This window comes from Bombus vancouverensis, chromosome 2 (genome assembly GCF_051014615.1).
Source record: "Bombus vancouverensis nearcticus chromosome 2, iyBomVanc1_principal, whole genome shotgun sequence".
NCBI classification, from domain to species: Eukaryota; Metazoa; Arthropoda; class Insecta; order Hymenoptera; family Apidae; genus Bombus; species Bombus vancouverensis.
The window spans coordinates 7,772,271-7,788,394 of record NC_134912.1 but is presented as its reverse complement, the minus strand read 5'-3'; the positions used below and the strand labels follow the sequence as shown (position 1 = coordinate 7,788,394).

The window sequence follows — 16,124 nt, the reverse complement described above, 5'->3', positions numbered from 1 at the left end:
ATATGCACGCAACTTTCTATAGAAAATGTTTCATTCTTCCTCTGCGGTACGTGAAGCGCGCACACAATGGTGTGCGCAACACCTTAGAAACACGTTCATTGAAACATTCTTGCGTTCGATGAAAACCAACCAGCATGTATAATGTCGAAAATCACCCTTGCATGGCTCTTGCAAGGTCAGCATTGAAGATTTGCAAGTCAGAAACACTTGAATTATCAGATGTACGAACATCTAACACTCGAACGATTCGAACTCTCGAACGAGTTGGATAGGCGATTATTCGAACCATTTCATCAGCCGAATAGAAACGTCGAATAGTCCTGCAGAATCATTTAACATTTCGCTAACGTTTTAACGTTCGTATCGTTCGAGTTAATCCATCGTTTAGGAATATCTATTTTCCACTCACTTTCCACCGTGAATCAATCGATCAATACTAATTCGACGAGCAGCCAACCGTGCAAAAATCGCGTATCAATGTGATTAAAGACCTTTTAACCTCGGGAAGAGTAAATTCGCGACGCGTCAATGAATATTCAAAGATATTCTACTTTAACTTGAAAGTAAATCTGATATTAGATAGCCAGGCTCTGTAATTGAAACACAAAATTAAATCGAGCATGTTTACATCAGTTTGCTTCATCTTTCGCGAATTCTGAGTTTATTAGTAATTGAATTAATTACGAAAAGTAAACGAAGGTGCGTGCGAATAGTTAAACGCTCACGATGTTTCCCACGTGTTATCATTTTCGATAATATAAAAATGGCCAACGCAGATCGATCAAAGTACGAGTAGTCGACGGCTTGGAATTTTTTCCGCGTTATATTTATTCATCAATGTCGGTCAACCGACCAACGTCGTTGACAATGGCAGATTATAATTATTCGAAGGAACACGATTATGAACGAGGAAATAGGCGATGAGTTTCTCGGGAACGTTACTAAGTGGCAATTAACCTTCGTTTTACCGAGCTTCGAGTAAGCTGTGTCAACGTTAAAGCCACTTAACTCTTAATCTATGCCTTCCCTGATTTCCGATTCAATAAATTATCGAAAATATCCGATGTGATAGAGCTTCCGAAAGAAAACAATCAATTCCTCGGAAAGAGCGTCGATGTGTAATATACTCTGAAATATACTTTGTTAAACCTGCTATCCGATGACTTAATGCTATGACCTTTTCTCTGACACAATTAGACATATAATATTTGTGTACGTGTGTATATATATATATATATATCTTCCTACAGGTTAAACTTACTAACCAGTGACGTAATACTACGACCTTTCGTTGTTTCACAGTTTTACCAGGTCTCCTCGGGGACTATCCTTGCTAAATGTTGGTAGATAGGAAAGAGAGATATAAGGGAATAGAGACATTATGTTTGGGTAAAGAAGATGTAGTAGTTGTGAACGGCGGCGTATTTCTAAGGGTCATGCAGGACAAGTAGATCAATGCTATTTTTATTTTCTTTTGCGATTTATAACGAGGATTTAACCTACGTATGGTCAGACGTATTCGTAAAGCTGAGGGAATCGAACTCGCGTAGCTATTCGATACGAAAAATCCGATTGCTTGTAAGACGTTTATGATAAAGATCAAAAATGACAAGTATATGACTTAAAAAGTAGGAATTCTTTTTACAAGACCCAACTATCAAAGCTACACAACCAATACACGGATATTTATTCGAGCCATCGTTACTCGTCGCGTTTTATTTCTCCTTTGAAATAGTTGACCATCGTGCCGAAGATTTCACGATGAATACGAAGAAACATCAAATCCTTATCGCGTCCTATCTATACAATCCGGTAGAACACTACTGACTTCCGAGTATATCGTATACGTAATAAAGGAAGACAATAAAATTTTACTGCTTAAACAGCCCTCGTAAAGCTCGGCTTTTCATAACCGATGACCAAATTCAAAATTATGTCGACTGGTGCACTCGGTGCAGGACCATCCAGATTTTTATGAAAATTTAATGGACGCTGCATAATCTCGGTTAGACGAGATTCGTCGTTAACGTAACGATTGCCCGACGAATTTTCCATATTTTGTTCACAATATCGATAAAAATTCTACGCTCTCCTAAATATCGTCCAGTATAAAAATATATGTATATATATACAAAATGTTAAAAGGTATTGTATTTAATACATTTATACGGATTATGTAACTCCATTTGTGTAAACGAAATTTCAGTCGTGCCTGATTAACTGAACTTCAACTGAGCTCCTATTATCTGAACTACTGCCGAGCATCAATCCATTTATACGAATGTCGAACAATAAGATGTAAACAATAAAGGCACGCATTATGCGACACACTCTCGTAATTCATTATTGATTATGTATTTAAAAGGAAAATCAATGTTTCGTTGACTCCTCTTGTACGAACGTGAACTTTCTATTAAACTGAACGAAAAATGATAGATGGTGGGGAGAAATAGGTGGACTTCTATTATGCGAACGACCTAGTTATTTGAAAGGACTAGTCCTCCGACAGGTCCATATAAACGAACTCTGCAGTATTTATAAAACATTGATATTATAGGTAAATCTAGCTTGCATGAAAGCTTAATCGAATTAGAAATAATTTTACGAGAAGTTTGTTCTATAAAAAAAACAAATGTAATTTGAAATCTTGCGATTGGCGCAACCTCCTCTTACGGCTTTTGCAATTAATAGGATCCTTCAAGGATTAAAATTTAAAATCTATCAAGCGGTACAAAAAACTTCTTCGCGTAAAGTATACGTTTAAAAATTGTGTGAAAAACTAAGAAGGCAAAACAGGTAAAATAGAGATAGTTCTAGGATCAAAGACAGAAACTGTTATTCAAACGGTATAAGAAATTCTTCAGTACTGAGTAAACATTTATAAAACATGTGAAAAACGAAGAAAACTTGCAAAGACAAATTTACAGATGGGCTAAAAAAAGTTGTAGGATTAAGAATGAAAATTAGAAAAGAATTACTCTTCACACGGTACAAGAAGTTTTTTCGACTGAGCGTATCTACGTATATTTAACTCATTCACTCATCGTTCGAACTAAATGATGATGTATTTCACTTGTCTTGCTTCACACTTTTCTTGTCCTCGCAACGTTTTATAACAGTGTTAACAATATACAGACAGAATGTATAATCTTTGTTTTTGATACGCCAGTGTCAGATATGAATTGTTGCTTTCCGTTAAAATGGATGTATCATTATTAGATGCTCTTTTTAACATGCCGGTTCTTATCCTTATAATTTTTTAGAATCTTCGACCTCAAAATGTAGTTTCAAAATAGAAAACGAAAAGCAATTTGAAAAACACTATCGCGCTCTGAGTGTGAAATTTGGAACGTGGATCTGTATGTCGTACCGTGCTTTAAAATATATCACACTCAATTGTATTATTAATTATTATTAATAATATCTTTAAGAAAAATTATAATTTAATTATCAAAAACTTCGTTCCATTGTGCTTGCGTAGAGAATAGTATTATCCGCCACAAATTGCAATGCTGTATCGTTTACGCGTAATTCGCGTCAAACTCTGCCGTACAGAGAAACAGCCTCGCACAAATTTCAACTGTACTTAAGAGATTAAACAAGTGCGCAAAGTGCTTAACGATGTTGAAAGTTAAATGTCGCGAATTATGAAGAAACATTTTAGTTTATTTAATTTTTCGCTAAAATAGCCAAAAAAGAGCACTTTGATTTATTCCATTGATTCAAAATGATACTTAGCGTTAACCTTACCTGGCTCGATTAAATGATCGGTTTCAAAATTTCATTGAAAATTGTATATTTATTGTTTATGCAATTTCTTATATTATCCGATTAATCAATTTCTCGATTTTTCTTAACATAGGAATCTACATAAAGTTAGATGAACGAAAGAAACAAGTACAGTTTTAAATTAAATTTTGAATCAGGTCATTCAACCTGGTAAAGTTAGCGTTAGACTGCGTAGTTATAAACAAAGAATGTATCTGATGAAAACCATCCCGAGTCATAAAAGATAATAGAAAATTTTTCCAGAAGCGATACAAAGGTGGTACAATACGAAGAAGACAAAAAGCTCATAATTCATTAAAAAGGTGTGAAAAAACGGGGAAACTTTATGCGATGGCAATAGATAAGATAAAGGGAGAAATGTGTTACCTGTTCTGGAGGGTGGAAGCAGCAATCCCTGAACCTCCTCTAGAGGCATCGCCTGTCCGTGATGGTCTCGGTAAGGTCGATGAGGTCGATCCTTCATGCCTCCTAACGAACGCAATGGTGGCGTTCGTCTTTGCCAGTTTCCACGTTGAACAACGATAGTAACGTTTGTTATCGGAGGTAAGGATCGAGGCGAAACTCAGGATCGGGTTCGGGAAACTGTGCGAGTCCTGAAGGACTCCTGACGATGACGAAGGACGGTGGTAGAGCGTCATCGCCCCGCCGTCGTCCCTAAGACCATGCCCAGCTTACAAAGAATCTCGAGTCGAACAGTTTGCAGTGTGCTACTTCAACAAGTTTAATCCTCTTTCGCTCTGTAACGATAAACAGAGAAAGTTTTGTTAATTATTGGAATTTCGATTGTCAGGAATAAACAGCGCGTAAGAAAAAGAAATCGAGGAAAACTTAAAAAAGAAAGTTTAATTCTTCTCGGTGGAATTCTACACGGATATGGATATGCGTGTGTTTATTAAATTTTTCCATCGAAATATCTGAAGTTGGAGATTCCTTTCATTGGTAAATAATATTTGATGTATTAATGAAAATATAGAATCACGGAAACGAGCATTACAATTTTTTATATTTTATTTTATATTTGTATTACTTAATATTTATAGTATTTATATTATATTTTATATTTGTTTCGACAGTTTTAGAAATTAATTTTAGTCGCCGCAACGTTTCGTGTTCTTCGCGTATAACATGCTATAGATTTAATTGACCACCTATTGCAATGATGTAATAATTATAATAATTCATTAACTAGGGCTGCACATTTTCTACCATCGATTAATAGCAAATTGTGTATTTAACAAGTATATTTCAGGTAATTTAAATACGTCGGTTTTTTATTTATAAAGTTTCGTAATTAAACATGAAAGAACTATCGAGGAGATTATTTATTCGTTGCGTCTCATCGAGTTGTTAATAATCTAATTCTGAAGTAATCAGAACGTTAATTAACAATCAGCTAGGTCATGCAATCAATTGGCAAGTTGATATTGCACATTTAATAATATTGCGTTCTCTGATAAATTCCGTAATGCCGTTAAATATAATTAATAATTATCATTCGATTAATCGAAGGTACAGAATTTTATAAAATTTGGCAGACGCGCGATAAAATGCAGATGATATTTCATACAATTTGGAATTATTTTATATTATAAAATGAATTTGGTCTTGAAATAATATATTCCATCACTTTATATGATATTATTAAAAATAACAAATTATCGATGGTACTCGTTAAATGCAAGCTGAGTAATGGATCTTATGCCAAAATTTTACGTATCTTACACGTGATTTCGATTGTAATTGCCAAGATTACTATGAAAGGACTACGACCATTTTTTCTATGAAACCAATTTAGGTCACATATTAATTGCTGTTGTGAAAAAGTTGTATCTTGTAGATAGACATAGGTATAATCGTTGAGCTGCTGATTGCACTGTCCTCGAAACTTATCATCAACCTTACAGACCACTTTACAACAATTTTTCAACCCATTTATGTATCATTAATTAACTGGCAATGAATAACTTTTCTCGCAATTCTACATTTTATACTTGTACTTTTATTAAATCTATGATTCTGTACATATATTTTTATGACGTTTCAATCATGCATTTTTTATCGTTACACATTTCTTTCTGTTTGAAAAAATAATACGAGAGGATATTAACAGCTGAATTAAATTACTTGAAATATTCCATATGATATAGTAATCTACAGTGCCACGTCTATCTTTCCATTGTTTTTCGTTACAAGTAACCCGTACGATCAGTTGATGCGATTATAAATACCGAAAGGAAAAGATAAGCTTAATGTTGAAATATCTTTACAACTTGAAAATTATTGGAAATACTGAAAATTGATTTAAAACATATTTCTAGTGAGAAAGAGAAACAACTTTTGATTATCACACCTTTGAACATGAACTACGCGAAGTAGACTGAAAACTAGCAATAAAGCGATCTGCCAATATACAAAATCTCTTGCCTATGCATATGTAGATCGTACCAATAACCAACACCATAAATCATTCAACGATGACAGAGTTCTTTCGTATTGCCAGCAATTTGGTATCAAAACGATACTTCTAAACAGCTTATCATAAATCGTCATTCTCATTGTTGTTTTATCATAGGAACGTACACCACGTGAATACAAAATAATTAAACCTTCCACGTTTACAGAATGTTAAAAACCAACCAATGTGCAAAATAAATATTCACATAAAAATATAAATCCAAATTTGGTACTTTCACTCCTCGTTAAAAAGATAACCCAGGTGTGCTATCTTTAATTTCTCAATGACGCCTGCGAAGTTTTTCGTCTGTAACGTATAATATCAAAACATTATGAGCTCATAATATACGGTTCATTGAAAATAATTAAAAATATTGTGAGGTTTAGTGTGTAACAAAAAAAATTGTTTTATTTTAAGAACGAGATGATAACACATGTATAGTAAGAAAATAATAATCAACATAAATTGTAACTAACAATAATTACTTATCAAACATATATACTTATTTAATAATGGGTACATTCCCCTTTATTTTCTATGACTTCTATTATACGATTTGCTATCGATTTATATAGTTTCTGGATATAATTTTGACTTAACGTATCTCATTTGCGTACAATTGCATTTTTTACTTCTTGTACGTATTGATACTGCTTTCCATTCGCATATACGCCGTGAACAAGTTCTGCCCAGCAATTTTCAATAATATTAAGGTCCGTGGAGCGTGCAGGCCGCGGCAAAATAGATATATTATTTTCATTAAAATATGATTAGACCAATCTTGATGTGTGTACAGATGCATTATCTTGTTGAAAGATGTAATCAGGTCCAGAAATGCGTTCTGCGTGATTATTTATTTGTTCTTTGATTAAATTTATGTATCAGACACTATTCATTCTCCCATTGTTGAACTTGATACTTGTCTTGCCGAAATAACCGATGCCGGCCCAAACCATCACGCTGCCTCCTTCCATTTGTCGTCGAATGTCTGACATTGTCTCTTTTCTTGTGTCATGAAAATAATAATGGAACCCATCAAAACCATCCACTTGAATCTTTTTCGTCTGAAAATAGTACCCTTCTGCATTACTTTTTCCAATGCATTCATTCTTTTGCAAAGCGTAAACGTTCTACTTTGTGTTTCGTTGTTAACGAAGGTTTCTTTCTTAATTTTAGCCTCTTGATATTTTTACAGGATAGTAAAACCCGACAAACACTTGAAACACTGGCACTAAGACTAAATTTTTCCATTATTTGCTTCGTTGTTAACTGCGAGTTGGAAGCTACACGCAAAATTGCTCGCTTATCACGATCGGATAACGAGGACGGCCGACCAGTACTTTTCTTTTTGCCACAATCTTCAACATTTCTCAAGAAATTCTGTATTACTCTACGACTTCTTCTTATTACTTTCGATATTTTTGCTACTGATAACCGCTGCTGTTTTAGTTCGAGAATTTGCTTTTTTTCAGACTCGTTTAATTTTTTTCCGCATCCCATACTTACAAATTTATATAATATTCTACTGTAATCTTTACTCGTTGATAGATCGTGAACTACTGAGTAATTTCTAAACATATTAACAGAGTGTGTTATCATTTCGTTCTTAAAATAAAACAATTTTTTTTGTTGCACACTAAACCTCATAATATTTTTCATTATTTTCTGAGCTCATAATGTCTTAATAGTATACGTTACAGACGAAAAACTTTACACGCGTCATTGAGAAATTAAAGATAGCACACCTGAGTTATCTTTTTGACGAGGAGTGTATGAGTATGTAGTAGTCATAGATATCGATTTAGTCGCTACACGCAAACGTTTACAATTTACGGTATATTTTTGTAATCTATTGCACATATATACGTTACAGTAAATGTGTATATATATATATATATATATATATATAAGTTATATTAAAAATCCAACAGCATCAAAAAACTATACCGAAAAGTGAGAAGAAAACATGAAATCTTTGACTTCGATATAATCTTCGGAAATATAATTTTTATTATTAAAGAGCATTAATCAATAATTAGATTTAATAATAGCGAGAACACGAACGTTTTTGTGACTCGCTCTATATACGTATATAACGCTGAATTGCAACTGACGTGACCGTTCCCATATGTATTTTTGCCTATAGACACGCTTCACGTTCTCATACCCTCGGTCGTCGAAGCGGAGACGCGTAGACCACCGACAGCTGTTTGTTAAGAGTACACATTACGTGCGTGTGAAATAGATCGATAGAAATGCTGTCTCGGTTAGTAGGTCTAGTTCAACTGGAATTATGTAGTGGATCGTACAGTATAGACATGCGAGATCGTTCGTGTCTCTCAGACCGACAGTGACCTTATCGTTGCACGTGATACTTTTTTCCTGTCTGTCCTTCGTCTATCAATTTAGTTGGCGCCCCTTCTTTAAAAAAAGAAGAAGAAGAAGTAGAAGAAGTAGTAAGAAGAAAACTGTAAACACTTTTTCCAACGACAAGGGAACACAACTTGACGTGAGCTCTCCGAGTTTTTTTCCAACTCATTTTTTTTTATCACGATGACGACTATCCAACCATTAAAACGCGATTTACCACGATGTCCATGTCGCGCAACTATGCTACTATGCGAATATTTACGTAGCAATGGGAATTGCGAATGTGTATCAAGATTTTGAAATTAGCAGTGCCTGGTGTCCGGAAACTATTAAATTAAAACTTCAGTTTTCCTGTCCTTTATTTTTGAAGGTAGATCCAACATGTACATTTCATTTAGAGTACATTTACGAATTATTAATTCATTTTGAACCTTAGATAGCAAAGAACTTACACGAATATACGTACTACCAATGAATATAGGCAATAAAAATATCGATAATTATCTATGGGGAGTAGGAAAGAATGAGGCTAAACTACGGGTGTAATACTCGTAGGAAGAAGCAAAATTTTCGCTGCAACTATTCGGTATAATAAATCTATTATGTTTTCTAACCGCTGTTTCATTCTACTCTTGGTATTATGTTCATTCTTCTTCTTCGTATTATGAGATTTTCGATTTCTTTATTAAATTTATATGTCGTTGTTTCGTCGTATGCTAAAACAATTTTTAAAATGATAATAATAAAGCAAACATAAGTCAGGTTTGGATTCTGGACTATTTGATTCATCATAAATTTATAAAACTAATATCGCGAAGCCAATATAAAATATATATAATATATAATACTGTATATAAAATATAGTATTCGTTTTTCTCATCCGACGTCCTTAATTTTCTTAGAAAATTATTTCTGATGCCGAGTATACTTCGCCGTTCGAAAACATCATTTAGAAGCCACTAAGAATGATTTAATACGAAGCCACCGAGTAACAGTAATTTAATGCGTAGTAAACTGTTGTAAACAACTGCAGGCCATTGTATTTTTTGACGAAACCACTTCTTAAGTCATCTGAGATCCTACTTAACGAACAATTCTACGTATAACATGATACATAAATAGTTCACGTGATTCGCGTGTAAAGTGAATTATGTATTTTGATAAAGTACATTACGAAGGCGAATGAAAATGCACGGAGAGCATGCGATCTCTTAAGAAACTCTAAATAACCAGCAGGAAACTGCTTCCAATCGTGCGACAATGACTTTCATCAAATACGTGATACTGTGAAAGAACTACGTTGAAATTGAATTTGAAATATAAAATACCTCCTCAATGAAGAACATTATTTTCAAGCCACCAACGATGATTTATACGGTAATTAAGCATTTTGTAAACACTAGCCTGGTATGAATTAAAAAAAAAAAGATTAAAATTAAAACTACAGAATAAAAGATGTTAAAATAAAATTTCCCTTCTAAGTAGAACATAAAAATACCGGAATTTATCAAATAAGAACTACGTTAAACAGTACGTTACAAAAAGTAACGTGCCCGACTGCAGTTAGATTCGAATCAGCTATCACTTGAATAATTATGAAGGTTGCTGTATGTCATTAACTGTATCTAAAATAATGAGAATGGGAGGATAACGATCTACTTATGTCCCTCTTGTTACACTGACTCCGAGACAAGCATTCACTTGACTTGCGTACGAGATTCATACCTTCCGTTTTCACAAAGTTCTTTGTTGAGAACTTCTCGCGCAGAGTTCAACAATACAGCGTCAAAGTCACATTTTTTGCAATCAATGTTTGATGGACTTTTAGATTAAAATCACGCTGAACCGTGACGTATCTCGCGCTTCCGTCTTCCTATTACGCGTTTAACGAAATTATGTAATCATATTATCCTTAATTTCGGGAACCTCATAGGACCACGATATTAAAGGGCTACGAAGTTTTTAATCTTGAAAGTAAACTGAATATATTCTCAGAGGTTCGTCTAATTTTTTACGGCATTTACTTAAATGTTAACTATGCTCGTTATTTGAAGCAAAAGGTAAGGGAAGAGATATTAACTGGAAAAATAGCAGTAGAGGTATTCTGACCCATTAACTAACGGACAAAAATTATTATTTTCACTAACAGGTATAATTATACGGAAATTTATTCCTTCCAACGAGAGACCAATGTTTTTATGCATTTTATATTATACTTTATATTATATTATATTATACTATATTATATTTTGTAATATTATTTAAACATATTATGCCATATATCTACTTAAGTGGATCGGAAAATATTGGTTTTTTCGTACTGCCAGAATTAAATGTACAGAATATAAAACAAATAACATGTTCATGATATTTATTAAAAACATATTATGCCTACACTTTGAATCGATACAATAGTCAATAATTAATAATAAAATCTGTTATGACCACATAGCATCGATCAATACATCGTCAGAAAAATAATGGAGACCTCAAATAGCAAGCGACTTGACATTTAACGAACTCGTGAACTTCGAAATTCTAGGACAATTCACTGACCAACCCATTCTTCCATATAGACTAAAACTACTCGATTAAAATTCGTTTTTGAAAGAGGAAAAGGTCAATAAATCCTTCCAATCTGATGAATTATTTTATTAGGTGTAACAATCTCATTATGTGACCAGCGATAATGTAAAAGATATAATTAATTTTAAAGGCTATTTTTATTCAGAAAATACGCGCTTTTAAGCGAAAAAAGGGATATAAAGCTTCTTTCCAACAATCTGTACGCCATAAAAGAATATTGCACCAAAGGTACAGGTGACGCATGAAACTGCTATGTCTAATGAAATTTTGTCGCATCTTTCACTGTTTCAGCGCTATAGTTTGCCCTGGTTACATGGAACACCTTGTAGATCATTTAATGGTTCTATTTTTGTTCCACTGTAATGGTTTAAAATTTCATTCTAAAATAAATAACCTACGTGGCTAAATCATATTTAAAAAATATAGAATATAAAATGCAGAAATAACGTGTAACCAATGATGGAGATAGCCATTTCGTGTCAGTTATTTAATCGCTCACTGACAACAAGTGATATAAAAGAATATCTAACTATGCGATACATCAAAAGAATAGCTTTTCTTATCAGGGACTTATCTATTATAGGAACAAAGGCAATAAAAATTGTGTTGCAAATTATTAAACGAACATACCTCGAGATTCCTGCAAGAACATATACATGATACTAAATATTTATGTGCATGATAATTTTACTACTTTATGAATTGTCGCAAATGTCTTCTATTCCATTATATGTTTATTCTATTACATAATATCATCTATTATAGCTATTAATTTTTTATGAAATTATATTTGCTGCCCTATTTCGTCATATATGATTCAGCATTGCACGAAAATATTTTATTCCACGTTTCCGACTTATTTCTTCATACAGAACCGCCGTCTTTAGACTCGTCAATAGAGTGGTACAATTTTAAATGAACGAAACTGAGATGAAAGATATTTTGTCCTTTAGCAATTCAATATGTTTCTTGTATTCGTCTTCTACGGAGGATCATAAACTTCCTAAGCACACGTTAGACACAAAGATAAACAGGTATGTTTTAACTACTACAACCTCTACAGTTTTACTTCTTCAGGTGATAACGAATTCTGTACATTTGCATATAACGATACGACAGTTTCTTCAATTTTATCTGCTCGGACGTCAGTGAACAACTTAACTATACGATACAGTAAATTAATTGCTTTTAAATCTCTACCTTTTACTTTAAGTTACTTACTACTCAAATCCCAAAGATTGTCCACAAATTCTTTAATCGATACGATAGAAAATGAAAATTATATAATCTTTGGATAATTACATGATATTATAACGAGAAAGCGTGCAATGCGATGATTAACAGAGCGCAAAACGTTCGCAATAACGAACGCGCGAAAGGTATTTCATAATCGATGGCACATTAACAAACTAGATATTGTGACATTTCATGGAAATGATCAATACCGTGTGGAGTTGACAAAAATAGAGTCGTTATAGCGTAATTTTAACAGGTATCATCATCTCGATTTACGTAATCGATTTCCATCCTATAACATGTTTAACAACGGAAAATTATAACAGCTATAATAAATTCGACATTCTACAAATTTTCTAACTTGATATACAGATCCTGTAACCTATAAATCCTACGACCTATGAAATCTGTAGCCCATAAAATCCTGATTCTGTTTTAGCTTCGGATTTAATAAATCCTATTTTCCGCAGCTTTTACATTCTACAGATTCTGATGACCTACAAATTTGATAATGTACAGTTTACACAAATCTTATACCTTCGCTCTAACGTCAAATGTTTCACATGTAGCATAATGTATTTGACGTAAGCATACTTTACGAAATTAACGATTTTGCCATAAACTCGAAATGCAAAATTACTTATCAAAGAACAAGAAGACACCACCAACACGATCATAACTGTGTAAATACCTTTCGACCTACATTGCCACCCATTGTTCATTAATACCGTAACGCAATAATCAGATAATTTATATCAGTACGTATCATCGATACGAAACGTTATTACCATGTGTCTAGCATCCATGACAGAACAATTTCAAACGCCACTCAATCAGACCATAATCCCCATAATCTTAACCCTTCGACCGTGATGTGTTCGAAGAGGAAACCATTTGCTACGCGCAGCACGAGATTGTTAGCGAAGTACATTAGGAACATTAAACATCTAGTCATCGCTTCTCCTTTCATCTACAAATCGATTTACCATGCCACGTATAACGCGATTATCTCTTAGCAGCGACTAAAATAAGAAGAAAATGTAGAATAACATTTTTTACATAGACGAGCGATGAATTTTCGAGCTCGACATTCTCAGAAATTAAATCTCCGCATGACAAAGCTTTATCATAGATTTTCTTTTGAATTTTGAATTCAAAACCCAAGTAACTTGGCTAACTTACACGAATTATACATTTACGAAAATTACATATTCCGTTTGCTGTGTGTGTATTCAGTTCGCTAAGGAAAAGGCTCGACCAATATATCTTGAAATCGCTCATTGAAAATTGATGCTTAGGAAACAGAATACGAAACATCGTCGACTGAAAACGTTTCGTGACAAGCTGCCCTTCCCTTGCTTTCCAGTAAATAACTACAGTACCCAAGATTTATGTTGACGTCTATCAATGATCGATGTGGAGTTGTCATGCTAAATGATCCCCTTCCTTCTCTAATCGTATTTTCTATTCAGGTCGCTTCAGATTTGCTTACGGATTGAGCTTCTTTTATCTCCGCCAAGGGATAGAAAGAAATATATTAGTCAGATGTACTTTTTATCGGGTGCATGTGGAGAAAGGGGAAAACGAGAGAGAATGCATTGTCGCGGTTTTAAAAGTATCGATTATTAGCTGGTGTTTATTCCGACATGGATGCAGCTTTACAAAACATACCCGATTTCCGTTAATTAAATGGCCAACTATCCGGCAATTATCGAGTGACAAATTAATGACGACTTCTATTAATAGACTTCTATTAATACATTTTTTAATAAAGTAAAGTAATATTAAAAATTATTTTAATATTAAAGTAATATTAAAATATTTTTGTATTAGACGAATTTATCTCGAAAGATTTACTTCTGTAGACTCAAACCGATAAATACTGTCTACGGTTGAAATATAAATTTTTTTTATCACTATCGTGACTAAGTTGCTACTTCTTGGCCGAAGTATGAGATGAAATACTACGTATCACTATTACTACCTGTATTGGTCACTATCCTTAAGCCATCAGCGATAATAACCCAACATTGAGTTCACGCGATATTTTCTTGACGATTTATTTGCCAATCAATTTACGTTATTGAATTCTGTTTTTTAATATTTCAGCACTAAAAGGAAATTCTAAGGATTCGACTAATGTCTTTTACGTCACTGTGTCTTCCATTTGGACTATACAATTTGATAAAATTAAGAGAAACTGAAGTATTTATAAATTATGATTAATGCTTGGCCTTTCGTGGGTTAAAGGAACGAAACAATTTTTCAAACTTTAACATATATATGTGTATAAATGAATCGTTGTTATGTCAGATTAAATATTTTATATCAAAAGTAGAAAGTATTTAACGCTTCATATGTTGTATATGATAATTTATATATTAATTATTAATTATATTGATTAATGTATATTAATTAATATATATAACACACGAAACGTTAGATACTTTCTATTTTTAATAGAAAAATATTTAATCTGACGTAACAAGGATTTTCTTCTATCACTAATTGTAAAGAAATATTTTTCGATTTGAATGGAATTAGAATATAGATCCTAATCACTAAATATAAACATCAATTTTGTATTCGTTCTGGAATTTAAATTATGGACAATTGTAAATAAAATTTCGTGTATACTAGAAAAATACAATGTAAAAATATGAATGAAACCAAGCACGCGTTCATGTAGGAATAAATATATTCAAACTGCGAATGAATGAAAACATGCAATTATGTAAAACACCTCTAACTCACTATGTAAGATAGTGTTATAAGTCAGTGAGTGAACACTTGCTTTATCTCGAGTAACCATCGCTGCAAGTATATCTCTTAATTCAGAAGCTTGGCGAAGGAAATCCTTGAATTTTGTATGGACACAATTGCTATCGAAGTGTTCTGAACATGTTTGAATTATTCATGGTTCTTATTCATTGTCCTTGCAAATGCTAAGACGGCGTTAAACACGAAGCAAGAAACATGAAGTTTAAAAAACGCGACGACAAAACATTTCTAAAGGCAACAGCAGCGAAATTAAAATTAACGAATCAACTTGCTTCAAAATTATTCTCGTTAATGTCATTATTCGTTACATTACATAATTTCAATTACGTTATTTCTGAACCGATATCAAAGAGCAAATACTTTGCATCTTAGAAATCAACGACAAAGCAATTTCATGTAATTTTCCTAATAAAAACGATACCCACGTAAGATAAGCGTCGTTAATGATAACAAATGATATACGTATATATGTATGTATTATATGTGTGGTCATTATATTGTGATTCCCGGTCAAGTCTAATTTTATTGTTCAGCAGACACGATGTTTTAGCTGTGTGTAATAACTGGCACGTATAAATCGAGTTAAATAGATGAAAGATGACTATAACCTTGATGACCAACCGACTTTTCGATCGGTCATGTTTATCTGTTCAACGTATCAGAACTGCTAACATTAGTCAGTTCTTGAAACGATATATACTCATCCTGATTCTATAACGAAACTTTTATATTTCAGAAAAATAATTAACATTATTTCGTATAGAACATCTGATATTCGTTCATGGTATTTTCATAGCCTCCCCGTGAAATAAAAAGTAAAGTAATCAAAATCTCGAGGAAATTGACCTTTTATAATAATTTGTAATTTGACGTTACAGTGGAAAGATTGAAAGTATAAGATATAGAT

General features: G+C 33.0%; 1 protein-coding gene across 1 annotated transcript in view; it reads right to left on the bottom strand.

Annotated features, from left to right (window-relative positions):
* The window catches only part of KCNQ (KCNQ potassium channel), a 146,258-nt gene that overhangs the window by 122,012 nt on the left and 8,122 nt on the right, over positions 1-16,124 (bottom strand). The window contains exon 2 of the mRNA XM_076625225.1: positions 4,156-4,526. Within this exon, the coding sequence (XP_076481340.1) occupies positions 4,156-4,252 (97 nt within the window). The 5' untranslated portion in view covers positions 4,253-4,526. The remainder of the gene's footprint in view (positions 1-4,155; positions 4,527-16,124) is intronic.